The sequence below is a fragment of the Anomalospiza imberbis genome, chromosome 3 (genome assembly GCF_031753505.1).
Source record: "Anomalospiza imberbis isolate Cuckoo-Finch-1a 21T00152 chromosome 3, ASM3175350v1, whole genome shotgun sequence".
Lineage (NCBI taxonomy): Eukaryota > Metazoa > Chordata > Aves > Passeriformes > Viduidae > Anomalospiza > Anomalospiza imberbis.
Window position 1 is genome coordinate 70,702,435 of NC_089683.1, and position 17,040 is coordinate 70,719,474.

The window sequence follows — 17,040 nt, forward strand, 5'->3', positions numbered from 1 at the left end:
GACTTTGATTTCCCCTTAGAAGATTTTTAGGCTACAGGTCATAAGATCGTTATGCTCTTTTTTTTTTTCTTACTTCCTTTTTAATGTTCACGACTTCTGCATAAGGTTCAGATTATTATGGAAATGCCCTAGAACATGTCAGCTAAAGAAGAGACTCTAATTGCTTCTAATTATTATGAGGTAATTAAACTCATCCATCCAAATCCATTTCTGAAGGCAGTTTCTGCAGAGAGAGCTTGCATGAGGACTGGACTGTGGAAGAAGCTTCTCATCCTTGGCCTTCACCAAGGAATAGCTCAGGTTTGGGGGCCTTGAAGGCTTCATCCTTTCTGCAGTATAAGCGGGGGACCTGGAGCTGATCTTGCTGTACTTCGTGGCTTTACAGCATGTGCAGACTCCGTTTCTTCAAACTGGAGTCATTGCAATGGGCAGGTGGGCATCTTGCCCTGGAAGGTGCTTCACAAGAGGCATTTATTTGTCATTCTATCATCAGCTCTCCTGTGCTTCTGCTTCACATGAGCTGCATTGTCTCTGGCTGCTTTTCTTTCCCCCTTCCTGGAAGAAATGCCCAGTCCAGGCTGCTGTCTGAGCCCACACAGCCAAGGCAAGGTGGCTGGTGCTATTCCTAGGGCTTCTCAAGGGCTGGAGAATCGACATCCTTTTCAGTGAAGAGGAGGGTGTTTCCATGTGTTTCAGTTGTGCCCATTTGTGAGTTTACTTGGAATATGATCCAGAGCTATGCAAATCCATCTAGGCTTTCATGTTCACTCACTGCACAGGGAAACCTTCCCTTCTCTGTTAGTTTTTGGGCCTGCAGACACCATAGCAGGCAGGTTTTTGACCAGAAATGGTGTCAGCCTGGTCATGTTGCCTTCTCTGTAAGTTGAAGATACAGTATCTTTAGTAACTCTGACCAGCTCAATATTGCACTGATTTTGTTTTAGACCACTCTGGAGAGCTGGGGATGAGAGATTTGTTCCTCAGTTCATAGGAAACGTCAATTAATCCCCATAATTTGGTGATCTATAGGTCCTACAAGTCTAGCCTAAGATCCCAAAACAGTTAAGCTACATACTGGTTTTAGTGTCTTTTGTTCATCTCTTGATTACTGTGGTTGGATTTCTGCCCTTCATGGCTGTTTTCTGAAGACTACTGATATGAATACAGCCATTCTACACAGAAGATCAGGAAAAGCTTTTTAAAATAAGCCCATCTCTGACCCATGTGCTGATAAATGGCTCAGTCAGTCACTGAGGAGAGTTACAATAAAAAATTATTATAAAGGTAGCAGCAGGAGACAACAGGACAAGGACAAAGGCACACAAGGCAGGAGGAGGACTGCTGTGCCTTCTCACTGCTGTATTCTGCAGCAGTGAAATCCAGCAGCTGCAATGAGGTCTGGTGATGCTATTTGCTTTTCTGAGATTTTTTTTCTCAGTTTGCTGTTATAACAAGCCCACTGGACACTTGTTACTGGACACTTTGAGGCCTAAGCTGGGGCAGGCTGTTGCCAGTCCAGGTCAGCCCTTGAACAAGGGTGCACACTTGTGGCTGGCAGTGCTCTGTCAGGACAGGAGATGCACAATGATGAGGCAGGAGACCAGCTTCAGAGACACCTGGAGAAGCCTCATGCTGGAGGGACCTGCACTTCTGCCTGAGGAGGAGGTTCAAGGTGGCCAATGGTGAGCTAGAAGTGCTAATTCCAGGCTGGTGTGGCTCTGTGCTGCAGAGCAGGTACTGCAGGTACAGAGCAGGTGCTGCCTCTGCAGGGTCTGTGGGGTCTGACTCACAGACTGCTGCAGAGATTGCACACAGTGCTTTGGCCTCCGAGGGCAAGCAGGAGAGTCTGCCACAGCTCAGCCCTCCTCTCCAAGGCACTGAATTTGTTCTGGGCATCCTTTCACAGTCTGAGATCAGGACTTCAATCCTACCTTCACCTGAAGGGTGGCCCAGTTACATCTAATGCCTTCTCAGAGGGGTTTGCTCTGGCTTGTCCTTCTGGTGAAAGCCAACAACTCCAGTTTTTTTCGTTCCTCAGCTTCAGACCTGTGATGCTTTGGCACTTAAGAGATGTGCACATGTACCATATGGACAAACTACATTCTTGTTCTCCTAATCACATCCTGGACTTCACTGTCTGGAAGGTTTTTCTACCCAGTGGCTTACTGTCAAGTCAGGTGTTTATGCTTAGGGCAAGGTGAGGAACTGTAGGTCATTTAATCTGGTTAACATGGCTAGCTCTGAATTGCTTCATGTGGGGAAATCTAGTTTGCACTGTTCCCACTCAGAAGAGAGACAGTTCATGAAGTCCTGTTTGAAGTCCCAGCCCTTGCATGTGTTTAGCCTGTCCTCAGGAAGGATGAGCCAACAGAAGCAATGACTTAGTTGCATTTAGTAAATCAGTTTTACTAATGTTGTTATCCATTCTGGTGCATAAATTCCCCCACAATCCATACTGAATGCTAAAAAACCTGCTTCCCTTTTGTTTAAAAACACACATTAGTTGCAATTTTTAAAAGGGCATTTGGAGCCTTTTGAATACTTAAAGACTGCATCAAACATAGAACAAAATGAAGTGTGGAGATCACAGAAGATGCCACTTTCTGGGACTATGGAAAATGAAAGGACTGTTTATATATTCTTCTCTGGCCTTGCTCAGAGAGGAGGCTTGGGGAGGATGATATCCTCAAGGATGACAAAATTATTTGTCTGAAGATGGAATAAACTTGAATCTGGGAGTTTTGAGGTCAAGTCTCTATGTGTGCCCTTCAATGCAGTTATTGGAGTTGTACCTGTGCTCCTGTCTTGTGCCTTTTCTTCACAAAGAAATAGATATAAAAATTCAGGGGTGTAATCTCTGTTAGCAAGTCTTTAATATCTGATCATCAAGCAAAATGGTGGGGACAAGCCTACAGCCTGGACCGGGGCCTGGTTATTAATGTGCAAATTCATGTCCCACACACAGCCCTAAGTACCTCTTAGCATATGCACGTATGGCTGCTCACTGATGCATTCAAAGATCAATTTTTTTTTTGGTCTGCTTCTGCTGGATGTCTGTTTCCTGACTGATGCCTAACAGCATCCCTCTAGATGCCTTTGTCCAGGTAGTGTAGAGCAGACTTTGCTGTCCTGGATGGACAGGCTAGCAGTGCCATGCGATGCAGCCTCAGTTGCTTTGATGATCATGTCTCTCCCTTCTGATCACTTTGGCCAAATACTACCCACAGGAGAACTGCCATAAAGGTTCAGTCAAGAGAAGGAAAAGGATAGCATTGACTGATGCTGAGTTTAAAATCTTTTATTATTTAGCTTTGCCAAACAGGTAATGGAATCTGAAGTTGATTTGCTAAAATGTTTTGAAGTGGATGCCACCCCTGCCTGAGACAAAGAGGACCTCAGTGGCAGCAGGGACCTTAGGCTATGGCAGCAGTTCAAAAGAACACTTTTAATTTTGTATGCAACAATGTAAACTTCAAAAATAGTAAACTATAACCTTTCCCCCCCCCCTTTTTTACATAGCATGTGATCTATCACAGATAGAAATTTAATGGCGAACCAAAATCGCATAAGTAAACATCCTGGTGCTTACAAGTTTCATAAAAAGTGTTACATTTGATGTAAATATCTTACATTTTTAACTCTTAACACTCACAATTATGGAGTAAAAGCAACTGGTGATTCACCCCCTTAGTCCATGCTCTCAGACTGTACATCAGCAACCACGCTCTTGCCAGCCCCTTTGATCATTTTCCGTCAGATTGTCCCACACATGACCAAGATTTCCCCTTCCTCACATTGGCACTAATCAAGCGCAGCTCCACACAGGGGTAATACCTGTGAAGTGAGAAGAGAACCAGGTCTCCTGCACTCGAACTTGCAGTCCCCTGGGCCCCACGCTCCCACAGAAGCCATGGCGTGCATGGGAGGCACGTCCTGATGTCGGTGGGAGTTTGGGGTCCTTTGGGACCACAAACCTGAGCCCTGCCTTTGCAAGTGCCTCGCAGCAGGACCTGGTTCTGCGTGGATAAAGACAAGAGTTCTGTAGAAGGCACTGGTTTTCTCTTGCATGATTTTAAATGTGGACTACAGTCATTTGCAGAATAAGGAGATTTGGGCTCTAGACTGCTTTCTCTCTATGCTTTAGTGCAAGCATTTTTTGCGCTTGAATTTTCCCTGTTTGCAGCGCAACATGCGCTCATCTACATAGAGTGATTTCTAAATCTTCCTTCCACTCTTCCCCCCATCTTCCTGTCCCCAAAAAGATTCCCTTTTTTTTGCTCATTGAAAACTTTCAAAGTACAGCTCTGGTCAAAAATAAACATGTGATGTAGCATAGCATTTGTTTCTTTTAAATCACAGTGTGCAATGCATCATTCAGTACCTAATGTTCAAAATGTCTGCCCTGCTTTTCATGAAAGTCATTCTTTAAAATAACCTATGCAAATATATTTTGACTATATATTACATTCATTTAAAAAGAGAAGAGAGGTTCTTGGTTTGCAGTATTTTTCAGTGTACTACTTAAGTGAAAGGTCAGATGTGAAAAAAGTACAAGCAAACTGGACATGCCAAGACTTGATGCTTTAGATGGCGATCATATCAAAACTGTACAGGTATGTACACCATGTTGGACAGGTGTGCTTCTTCCCAAGAAAAGACCTTTGCATCATCATATATAACGTTAACCACAAAGTTTTGGTAAAAAGAGCATTTAATGAGCAAAGGATGACATGGAAGGGCGAGTTCTCCGGCTTTTATTAGGCAGTCCTGAAGCAATGTCTCCATTCCCTTCAGGAATTTCTTCCTTCTTCCGGACTTTGAGACGTGTGAGGAGCTTTATTACCCAGACATCCCATTCCTCTGGCAAGAGCAACAGGAGGAAGCCCAGGCCAATAATGATGATGGCGATTACTCGGACACTATTGAAGACAATTTCACTCGTGTAGTGATCAACAACTGTGTGGGACATTGAACGGGTGTTATTACATGGGAAAGGGCATTAGGACAGTATCCCCTTCCCTCCCCCTCGCCTCCCCAGCTCTGAGGACTGGCTGTGGCAGGAGAACATGACCATGGCACTATTTCCTGCTGGTTGAGCACACAGCAGGGTATGCGCACCAACAGCACAGGAACTCCTGCTGAGGTGCAGGGACACAGAGAAAGGGGCATTTCCCTTCCCTGCACAGCACCTCCTGACTGCAATTTTTTCTTGTCACCCTGAGTGCCCTGTGAAGTAAGAAACCCTGCCCAGGCTGAGCCATCCATGCACTGTGAAGGGATCACACATTTTGGTAGCCAAATCTGCCAGAGCAGTGCCCAGCTCTGTGTGCACTTAGTCAGCATGAAGGTGGGAGCTGCCACCTGCACTGTGGCACCAGCTGAGTGTGCTGGGTTTTAGGAGCTGCTTTAGGTTGGGATTGTGTTTGCACTCACCTGCCCAGCCCTCTCAGCCAAGTCTCTTGGCTTTCCCTGAATTTCAAAAAAACTGTCAGAGAAATGTACCAGGCCATGGCCAAAACTGAACTGTCCAGCGTTCTTGATAAACACACGCAGTGTTATTTACCAAGGCAAGCAGAGTTACTATTACATATCTGCTCTAAAATGTAAGCAATTATATTTGTTTGAATTTAGTGTTAAGCCTGCCTCGAAGACATCATTAAGAACTGATTTCTGCTTTATCCATGGGTTTTTATTCCAGCCCAGAGAAGAATGTCTTCAAATCTACTTTGTTTTTCAGTATGCAGGCTTCTTCGGACAGTAATTTAAAAACCAACTTTAGGGATTATGAATATTCATGTACTATTATACAATACATATTTAATGCATAAAGAATAAATTTTTAGTCAGTGTCATCTCTGTAAGTCTTTGAGAGAACGTGTCAAACATGTTTAATAAATATATTTTCTTTTATCTTTGCTGCATATTTGAAAGGCCACAGATTTAATGTATTCATTTATATGTAAAAGACAAAAAATCTTACCCGCATTCACTGGGACACTCAGTACAATTCCAAGAGAAATCAAGGTGGGGTAGGTAATCGCAATCCCAAAATTTAGTAGAATATTGAATGCTGATGAAGGAAAGAAAAATGTCTTTTAGTACAGCGAAATTAGGCAGAAACAATGTCACTTGAAACTCTTATTCTTTATGACTCTATTTGTTGTTCAAATGAAGGGTACATCAGCTTCTGTTTTTCCTGAAGATACCAGAGGACAAAGCTCTGTCTGTTGCATGTTCACCTGCCTGAGACATTGCCGTTTCTGGGGAGCTCTGTATCCCTCTGGAGTCCAGTGGCAGGATCAGGGTGGGTTTTGGGTACAGCCTGTCTCTCAGCATCATGTCCAGTAATTCCCACTCTTTATACTGATCCAGTGATCCCCTTGGCCCTGCTGAAAGACTTAACACTCTTCATCTGGGAGAGTTCAGCTGAACAGGAGCTTCTGTCTGGGTGCTTTTTTGTAGAAAAGCTGCCTCCAGTTGCAGGTGGAAGATGCTGTAAATCTAACCCTCTTCCAGGCAAGAACTTACTAAATATAATTTCATACAACGAAATTATACTATCATTACTACAGAATGATTATAGTATCACTCCATTGTAATACCATACACAGTTTGTGGGGTGTTTCATGACAAATTAATAATTGCTTTGGATCAAATTCACCCTTGTTTTAAGGTGATCAGCTTTAGCAGAGTCAGGAGAGCCTTGCCAATACTGAGCTTGTTGGGAGCTGGAGCTTTGCCTGTCTTCCAGAAGTACCCATGTATTGCACACGCCAGGGACTTCTTGCCAAGTTCTGCACCACTTTCTTACAGACAACTTCCTCTGAGTCCACTGATAAGTAACCTGGAGGTACTTCTGGAGTTGTGGTTGTTCAGGGTAAAAGGAGCTGGCACTCAAGACAGGGGTAGGGAAGAGCTATTTCCAGTAGAAATTAATGTTTTAGGAGAGGGGATTCCATCATCCAGTATAGGGACCAACTGTGGCAGCAAGTCAACACATCTAATTTAACAATATTTCTGGCAACCTTTAAAATTTAGATTGGCATCCCTCCCCTCTGGGCTCCTTTGGTGACACAGCAGTGGCAGTAGAAGAGAGGATTGCTACCTATCAAAATTTCCATCAATGTGCAACATTAAATTTTCAAAAGTTTCCTCCTCTTTAGGAGTAGCAATTACTCCTCTTTAGGTGTAGCAATTAGCTACTACTGCAGGCAGCAGAGGCACTGGAGTCTGGCCTTGACAGGCCTGGCCTAACCTCCTTGCTGTGGGGATGCTGATGAGCCCCAGATAATGCCATCCCAGCAGGGATGCTTCCATCATAGCCCGGGCAAGTGTTACCTGTCTCTGTCACACAGAGTTCATGAGTAGGAGATGGGACAAGATTTACAGTTTAGTTCCACAGTCCCTTCTAAAGAGAACCACTCAGTTTTGGTGTGATAATAACAGCAGAAGCGAGGTATCCATTGGCCCTAGAAAAATAGGCCCTCTCATAATATCTCAAGTTAATAATTAAGTTGAGAAGGCAAAACAGCTCCAGTATGGGAAAGGCTTGCAGTTTCCACCAGTGGCCAGTTTCTGGCACCCTCTTCCACCCCCAGCAGTGTGAGAGCCCCCCCATCTACTCACTCAATAAGAGAATTGAAAATCCACAGAGGTTCCCCCAAGGAATGATGTCAAAAGAGCTCCAGTACTCCACTTTGGTAAAATAAAGGATGACAGGAATACAGGTAACGAAGAGGACGTTGAAGACAGCTAACACAGACAGGAATAAGGCAGCTTCTCCAAATTTAGCACTGCCCAGAAGAAGTTTGAATAAAACCTAAAAGAGGAAAATACATGGGTTTAACTCTCTTGCACCACCCTCCCTGGAAGGCTGGTGTTCTGTTCTGGCACCTATGCAGTAATGCTTGCCAGATACATGGGACGGCTGCTCGTGGATCTGTGGTGAGCAGCTTGTGTGGCCCAGCCTTCACCCTCCTGGCACCCCCTGGAACACAGGCAGGGGTAGCTGGCAACTCAGTCCATGCAGAAAGGGGATTCAGCACCTTTATCTGTGGATGTCCTGAAAGGAAAGGTCACTAACCATAACTTAGACCCTTCAACCCTAGCTTAGATCCTTCATTGTTCTTTCTGCACCTCCAGATAGTTTGACATTAAGAAGACTGTGAAGCAGGGCATGGGGAGGAGACAAAGCAATCCTAGATTGCTTTGTCTCCTCCTCATGCCCTGCTTCACAGTCTCCCTGTATGAGACATCACTGGTGCATCATCTCCCTGCATGAGACATCACTGTTCCTGGCCTTTGGCTGCCATTTGAGCAGTGCTGTGGTGGTGGGCAAGCACAGTCCATGCTGACTGGCTGTCCTTCCACCTTCTCCCTGGGAACTCATCTCCAGGAGGCAGATAGCAGAGCAGCAGCTCCACAGCCCAGAGTGCAGATACAGCCTGGGCAATGAGACTGCAGGGAGGGATTTAAAAGCTTTAGTTTGTTAGTGGGAGAAGGAAAAAAAGACAGTAAAAATGAAGGATGTGAGCAGCCCATCTGTAGCTGGGGACTGCCTGTGGACAGGTCTTGTCCGGAGTCTGCATCGGTTTTCATCACAGAGCTGCAGAGGTTCTGTTGGATACCATGGTCTGGGAACAGTTTTCCTCTGCTACTGGATGGAGACCAGGACAGCCAGTGGACTGTGACTTAGTGGTTTGTGCTGCACTGGCAGTCCCCCTCACCAGTATTAGTTCTCTCTTTTTCCTACACAGAGCAGGCAAGTGTGCAGGACTGCCGTGCTAGCAGGGCTCTGCCCACTCCTACAATCCCATCAGTGGCCAGTGCAGCTGTGTTGCTGCTCTGCAATATGGAGCAAAATGTCCTGAAAGCCACTTACTCCTCATTTGCCACCTGAGGACAGTGTGTTGTGTTGCCCCCAGCAGGGCCACCTCAATTTATTCTCCTACCCCAGATACACAGTGGCTCTGCTGCACATGGTGAGATCTGTCTGCCTGTAAATCTGCCTGCCCCTTTGGCACACACAACCCATGGGAATGGAGCCAGACTGTGGAAAGCAAGAGCAGGGTGGCAGCAGCAGTGGCAGCAGCATGTGTTGCACAACAAACTGCAGAGCTTCATCTGTCCTGGCATGCAGAGCACACTGCAGAGTAACACCCTGCTGGCGCTGCCACCACCACCCTCCTGTGCATGGGCTCTGGTGGAGCAGCCCTGAGACTCCCATTCCCAGAAAGAGTAGCAGTGTCATGGGAAAGGGAACACAGCTAGGCTCTAGCCTTTAATTTTTTTGGGTCTGGTGGGCCATGTCTCTGGTCCTGCAAGGAACGCTCTATTAAGAGGAATGAGCTGTATGAAACTTCATGATCTTCCTAATGTAAGATATCGTCTGATCTGAAAAAGTGAGCAAAAAGCATCACAGCACTGTGCTGAGGGGCACAGGCAGATGCTTCTCAGTCTGGCAAGTTTCCCTGGACTGCTGGTGTTAGGGCTGTAGGGCTCTCCTGGCCAATTCCTGTTGGATGACTGGTACAGTGCAATTCATTAGACCAGATGAAGCTGTCTACTCCTCCTCCTAATCTGCACATCCGAGTCAGGGTGGGCAAACCACGCTCTACCAACCCTTATTCCTCACTGTGGACTGTGATTGAGCACTATGAGCAGCACAGAGGCAAGTGCCCAGAATTGTGTCAGGCTGAGTGAAATGTCTCTGCTCAGCAGAGAAGGCTGCATCTTACACATAGTGCAGCTTATCCAGCTGCTCACGATGAGGTCTTGATTCATAGGCACATGCTTTGCATTTTAAGGATGCAATTGCTTCCATGATAAGCAATGCTTTAAACCCAACACAGGCTACATATGTTACTGAAGGAGGACTGGCAAGTGGAGGTATCAAAGTGACTCAAAGAAGCTAAATCTCTGCAAGATGCTTCCAGAATGAGTGCTTGAATCCAGAATCTATTGAAAAGTGGCCTCATTCTTCATGAAGATGGGACATCTGTAAAACCTCCCCCTGGTGGAGGAGCACTGGAGAAGACTATTCCAAGGAAAGAGGAGTTTTTATCCTAAGAGAGAGCAGACATCAAAGCAAGGGAACACCCGAATACAGTGCTGCAGGGCCAGTGTGTTTATGGCAGAGCTCTCAAAGAGCGGCACGTGGCACTGAACTGCGCAGAGGTTTGCAAGTAAGACAGGAACAGCCAAAAGTGAGTGACAAGGGTGACAGGGGGGGAAAGAGCCAGGTGTGCTTACCTTGTAGAGAGCAGACATTGAGGCAGAGCCCACCACCAGGGCTATCCCAATAACGGAGTGGCTGTGGAACCCATCGGCATACGTCATCATAACTATCCCTGCAATAGCAAATATAGCAGCCACGATCTGGTGGAGACAAAGAAAGAAAGCAAGAAAGTGTTACTAGACAACCCCCACGATGGAGAAATAGGCAGGCAGATTTACATGCAAGTGCAATACTTCTGCATCATCTGCTTATGTAGAAAATAGTAGCAAGCCTGGGCCAATACCCAGGGAGCAGATGCTGCCTGCCCTCGTGGTTTCTCTGGCTGCAGGGAAGCTGCAGGCAGAGCTGCAAAGGAGTGGCTGTTCCGGGTGTGTGTGACAGGCCAGACTGCAGGGCTCAGTGCCTCCGACTGAGCTGAAGTGGGGATTTAATCTCTGTCACTGAGCTTCCCCATCAGTGGGTCCCTGCAGCCTGTGCATGACAATAATACACAAGTAATAATTCCCTGGAGCTTGCAGAAAAGGCTTTGAGTCCTGCTGGGGTTTTGGAGGAAAAAGGTTATAGAAATAAACAGGGGAATAAAATTCGTACAACTACTTTCCAGTCTAGACGAGTCATATCAGAGAGTAGGAGGAGGTTTTTTTTTCCAGCCAGCTATGCACACTGCAATGCCTGAGAGGTGTCTCCCAAACAGAAGAAACATTCACAAAGGCAGGGGACACACTGCCCTGATTTACTGGGGTGTGCAAGAAACCCCTGGCTTCTCTGGGACTGTCCTGCCAGATACCTTCAGCCTCTCAGGGTGTTAATTCTGGGGTGAATAGAGCTTTCTGTATGCTCATGCTTCCTGGCTCGGCAGGGCTGTGAGGGATGCCCTGCTTACACCAAATGCCCTTTGGCTGCACAGTCAAGGTGATGCCTCCAAGATGACTGAGATAGTAGTTTATTTTGATCCACAGATGGGTAAGTGCTAGCCAACTGTCCCCTCTCACAGGACCAGACTGGGGTTTTAAGCCCCATCCATGTGTAGGCTGCAGCTGTCTACACATCCACGAGCCTCCTCTCATCTTTCCTGCTTCCCACCAGAGACTCTGGGGCTGCTGTGAAGATGCAGGGGGAAAGTCTGTGTGCCAAGCTCTGCTGCTGCCTGATCAGCAAGATGTGGTGAGGTGGACTCTTTACCAGCTGCAGGTCCCAACCCCAGCAGCACCAGCAGCCTCTTCCCTGGGCTGAGCTGGGGCTGGTGCCAGAGGACACCCATACACCAGATAATCATCCAGCAGATCCTTCCCTCACACTGACATCAACACCTTCAATTTCCCCTAACACAAAAATGGCCCATTTTTGCAATCAATTTCTCCTGTATAATGGCAGGGTGGCATAAGGCAGAATACTGATTTATGACTTGATCAGGGTGGAGCCCAGTACCAACTGCAAAGGCTGGGTATACAGGCTGCAGATTTGGAGAGGTTCACATACAGCATCTTGACTTGCAGCCCTGCTGGCATCTGGTCTCTCCATGCACAGCTGTGGAACATAATTTCTAAAGTGACATTTTGTGATGGTGTAACTGGGCCCTATGGTCCAGGACAGGCTTCTTTTTAAGGCAAGGAGAGACCCCCCTCCCCCCGCATGGCTCTACAGCAGTGCGGGGCAGTTCTCTCACCAGTGTGCTGGTGCTTGTCAAATAAAAATTCAGACACTCTGGCTTCAGAAGCACAAGAAAAAAGGTCATTGCATGAGACTAGCATGGTCTCAGGCAGGTGCAGAACAAGGAATAAGAGATTTGCCTTCACCCAACACATAATTAAGTGAAGGAAAGCTTTGCTCTTGCACCCTGTGGATGTGAAACGTTTACAAGGATAAACTCATGGAAGAAAAAAATTCCATCAACGACTATTACTATAGAAACACTGCTTCCATCTCAGGAAGCCCTTGAGCCTCAAATTGTTGGAGGCTGGAAAGTCTCATGAGGAAATATCATTACAGGCTTTTCCTATTTAGACAGATTTTTCTAGGTGTCTACTACAGGCAGCTGCTGCAGGCAGGCTTCTAGGGCAGAGGCACCTTTGCTCCGATTCACTATGGCTCTTGGGAGAGCAGCAAGGTACATGGCTCAGGCTTAGCTGAAAGATGGCAACTCTGTACCTTCCTTCAACATCAGCTGTGTTACAGATGAGTTGACAAAGAGTGGAAGATGCAGCATTTCCTGTAGCATCTGCTCCAGGTGTGGCTGTCCTCCTGGGAGCTGTATGGGGCTTGTCCAGCCTTCACTGGAGGGCTGAGGAGAACCATAACCACATTCCAGGCTGTGGCACCCAGCTGGCACCTCCAGGTGTGTGGGTGGAGGAAGCCTGCCTCAACCCCCACAGGCAGCTGTAATGCCTCTGCACTGGAAACCTGGGAGGTGCATGCATGAACTGCAGAATGAAAAGTCTCCAGCTTTGCTTTTAACATCAGGAGCTGATCAACTTCAGAGCACCTTCCAAGAGACCGTGTCTCTACAGTTTGAGATTTGATAGGATATGTATTTCCAAGTCCAAAGGCAGATGTGCTTGTCTCTGTGTTATGTACACAGGAGGCACTTGCAGGTGATGGCTCTCTTGGATCCTGAGCTGTTTTATTCACTGTAGCATAGAGGGAAACACCAAAGTCAAAGATCAAAGCAAATAAATGCAGTCTGCAAACAGCTGCGCTGGGGCAGAGGTCCTTGCCTCTTCCATCAGGCATGTTACAAGTGTCAGATGAGCCTTGGCCTCACTTGGCAGTGTCCTTTTGACCTGCCAGGGGTGTCACAGACACCTTTTCTGAAAGCCTTTCAACCTTTCTATCACGCACGTTGTTAGTGGCGGTGACAGGATGCTCACACACCACAGTGCCCGCAGATGTCACAGCCTGCAGGGTTTGCAGAGGCAGTGCTTCAGGCACTCACAGCTTCGTTATCTGTGTGTCTTTGACAGCTCACAGCCCAGCCAGTTGTTCTCTGGGCACAGGGAAGGGCAAGGGGGAAAAGCTCAACTTCATTGGGGGAGATGAAGGCACTTGAAAGTACCTGAATGGCAAGGATGAGAACTTGTAATTGCTCTTACACTTATATTCCAGCTAAATTGTGATTTATGTGCTTAGAGAGCTAGTGGTTGCACTTCTGAAGGCCAAGTAGGATAATTATACTTGCTTTAACCCCACTGAGTGGCTGCCTTTCTCACCTTGCCTCTATCAGTGGGCATGAACAGGGACACCCAAATGTGCAGTCAGAGCTTTGCTGTGGCACTATGCGTCCTGGGGCACTGGTGTGGAGATGGAGAAGGAGCATGGGAAGGCACTTGTAGCCTTGTCTGCCAAATACCCTCTCAAAGGGTGCTTCTAAGAGGGTCAGCAGCTCTGACACAGCGTAACCCTGAGGCACCACGTGCTTTGGAACTGGGTTGTATGGTGACTGCAGCCCCTAGGTCACTCCCAGAGAAACCCTAGCAGCTGTCTTTTATTCTGGTTGCCAGTCCCAGGAAGAAGGCAGTGTATTGAGGTCATCCTGAGGATATCCCCCAGCAGTGACACTCTTTCTGCCTGTTTCTTTTCACATGGACTGTACAGAAAAGAGAGGAAAGAGGGAAGAAAATTATTCTCTCCAAAGATTCCATGCCATGACCTCTGCAGACAGGAGTGCCCGGCACTCCCACTATGCCACACAAAGCTGGGTGGTAGAACTGCTCTGCTGCCATGTGTCCTTCCAATCTCCAAGGACAAGTGCCTTCTCACTCTCATATTGCCACAGGTCAGGATGCCACAACTGCTTAAGAGCAAATAGCCCAGTCTGTCTGCAAACCCCTTCTCCCTGCACCCAGGTCCCTTGCTGGCCTGTCACCTGGCAATGAGACATCTGTGTTCCTTCTTGGATTCAGGAGATAGCTGGGTTCCTTCTTGGGAAGGCCCCCAGCCACAATCTCACCAATGCCAGATTCCACAGGGAGGGTCTGGAACACATGGCAGGAGTATCACACAGCCACCACTGCTCTGGCCCCTGTTCTGCTTCTCTGCTTCATTGCTGCTTTTCCAAAGTAGTGCAGATAGGAAACAAAAGACAGCTGTACATGGCCGGGACCAGCACTTGGGTCTGCTTCTCTGCTCCTCCCACTCCTTCTGCCCCTTTGAGAAGGGACGCATACAGAACAGGATTCATCCCCCAGTGCATGTCCCCTGCCATGGCACAAGACAACCTTGCCAAGAAGATGCTGGAAAGTCCCTGACCATCCTGGCTCTTCCATCACGGCCATGCACTCAGGTGAGGCCAAGCAGCACCTCTAGTCCAGCATGTATGTGCCCACGTGGGTATCCCTACACACATAGGTTGGCTTCTTTCCCTCCACACCACAGCCATATCCCATGGTGGGAGATGGCACATTCAGACTGCGGAGCAAGCTGCAGGTGCAGACCACAGTGGTCAGCCCTCCATACCCCATCTCTCTTGGTGTCACACCAGTGCTACAGCTGGCAGTGCCACAAGAGAGATGAAGACACAAAACCACCTTTTTTTATTTTCATTTATCAAAATGGCGAGCACATCCAGCTTTGGTAACTATGAGACTTCCCTAGCTCCAGGATCATTTCAGGATACCCTTGCTTCTGCACTCAAAAATCACAGTTAATTTGTTTTTAGGGTAGGGCTACTTGGGCAGAGGAGTGGGCAGACACCTGCTGGCCATGCTGAGCTTTTGGCAGGTACATTTTGCAACCATCCCCTGAGCAGCCTCTTGGCTGTCACCACTGAAAGGCTGGCCAAGTTCTCCTGACAAATTCTCCTGCCAGAGAGGAATACTTCCTGAAAAGTTAACTCTCAGCTACTCCATGCAACATCTTTTTAGCACTACCAGCCCTGGGTGGGTGAGCAGGGAGCTCCTCAAGAAGTGGCCAGGAGACAGGAATAACTACAATTATTGCTGTTGATCTTGATTATTAATTGGTGAAGCAAAGAAAGAGGGACCCATTGGTGCCTTTTCCTTGCCATTGCTCCTGGCCCTGGCAGGAGCTCCTTGGCCCCGGGATGGTGGGTTACTCACCCACCACTCTGCTGCCAAAGGACATGATGTGCTGAGGGTTGCTAGAACGGCAGCAGGGTCAGCAGGGAGCTGAGGGGTTTCCTGATAAACCATCTGCACGTGGCTCTGTTGCTGCTGCTGCAGAGGCATTCGCGTGGGGTGCAGAACTAAAGGTGCAAGCAAACATTTGGGGTGCCACCAGAAGAGCGGCTTACAGCTGCTGGCCAAATGCAAGTCCCTGAGGACACCAATCTTCCATCAGTGACACGTGCAGACACACATTTTGGCCACAGGTGGGCGAGGGCAGCCCAGCTCTCCTCTCCTGTCTGTAGCTGCCGCTACCTGACGCGGTTGCAGAAGACAACTGTCCCACCCTGCATGCCTGCTGTCACACGTAGGAAGGTGAGGGCCCTGTTAAATTCCCAGGATGGGACCAGAAATGCATTGTGTGTAGCCAAGGCTTGCGAGAATGCGCAGTTAGAGACAACCAGGTCTGGCGGCAGCCTGGGAATAGTCACTTGGAAGGCATTGGCAAGGGCTGACACACATCCACAGCAGTACGGAGATAGCACATATCCTTTGTGACACACTCTGGAGCAAGTCACCTCTTTCCTGAAGGAATATGCTCAAAGGCATTGGGCTGGGGGAGCCAGGGGCTCCAGGAGCTCACAGGCACCTGGGAAGGCTGCAGCGAAGGATGCATCCCTGCTCCGCAAGGAAATCTGTGCCCGCACAGCTCTCTGCGTGGCTGCTGCTTGACTCAGCTGGCAAGGGGTAAAGACACAAGGGTGAGGGGGAAGAGGGGAGACAGATATAAGGAGTCACTTACCCTCACTCCCATGAACCTGTCCCTCAGAACGATCCATGAAAGCAAGAACACAAAAGCTTTGTTGCAGCAGAACAACACGGAGACATCCGTAGTGTTTATTTTCTTTATTGCATGTAAGTAAAGGTAGTTTGTGAGTGTCCAAAGAACACCAAAGGGTGCTGCCTTGGTAAAAAACACCTTCAAAGTCAAGCCATTGTCTCCAAAAAATCGGCAGCACTCCCTAAAACAAGGAGAGAAAGGCAGTGTTATTACATAAGCCAGTCACAGTCTGCAGCAAATATATGGCTTTTTTTGCTCTTCTTCTTTTCCTCTGGGGAAAGAGAGGCACACACCTTAAAGAGGAGAAAAAAAACCAAGTTTCAGCTTCTGCTGCAGCAGCCAGCACCTGCACAGGGTACAAACAAGCAGGGGCTGCAAACGTGGGAGGGGGCTGCAATGAAAAATCAAAGGGAGAAGTGACTGAAATCTCACTCTTCTCACCGATCCCTTCAAAGTGAACATCTTGAAGCGGTGTGGGGCAATCCTCCTCCCTTCACCCCCGTGGGCACCAGGATGCTGAGGACCCAGGGTTGGCAGCAAAGCCCCTAGCTCCCCGCTCCTGCTGAAGCCATGGGAAGCTGGTGCCCATCTGATCAGCTGTTTGGGGCTTGGAAGAAGCCTTGCAGGAGCCCCGTCTGGGGATTTTCCACCCAAGGATTTGGACCTGGCTCAAATCTCCAGCAGCATCAGGGCAGAAGCAGGAGGGGGTGGCAGGCAGCTGCCTGCTCCCCCTGAGGTGAGAACATGGCATGGTAGCTCCTGAGGACACGCTGGAGCAGCTGGAGCAGCAGTGGGGAATCAGGAGCTCCTGTGTGCAGTCCAGGCTGGGGATGCTGTGAATCCCTGAGCAGGTGGCAGCCTGAGCAGGTTCAGCCCTGGCACACAGAGCAGAAGCACCAGCG

General features: G+C 48.0%; 1 protein-coding gene across 2 annotated transcripts in view; it reads right to left on the reverse strand.

Moving 5' to 3' along the window:
• Positions 1 to 3,500: 3,500 nt before the first annotated feature.
• Positions 3,501 to 17,040, reverse strand: part of SLC35F3 (solute carrier family 35 member F3) — a 161,599-nt gene continuing 148,059 nt past the window's right edge. For both annotated transcript variants that reach the window (XM_068185056.1, XM_068185055.1), the window contains 5 exons: positions 16,100 to 16,319; positions 10,252 to 10,377; positions 7,627 to 7,819; positions 5,981 to 6,070; positions 3,501 to 4,956 (listed from right to left, as the gene is read on the reverse strand). In XM_068185056.1, coding sequence (XP_068041157.1) covers positions 4,712 to 4,956; positions 5,981 to 6,070; positions 7,627 to 7,819; positions 10,252 to 10,377; positions 16,100 to 16,319 — 874 coding nt within the window. In that variant the 3' untranslated portion in view covers positions 3,501 to 4,711. The remainder of the gene's footprint in view (positions 4,957 to 5,980; positions 6,071 to 7,626; positions 7,820 to 10,251; positions 10,378 to 16,099; positions 16,320 to 17,040) is intronic.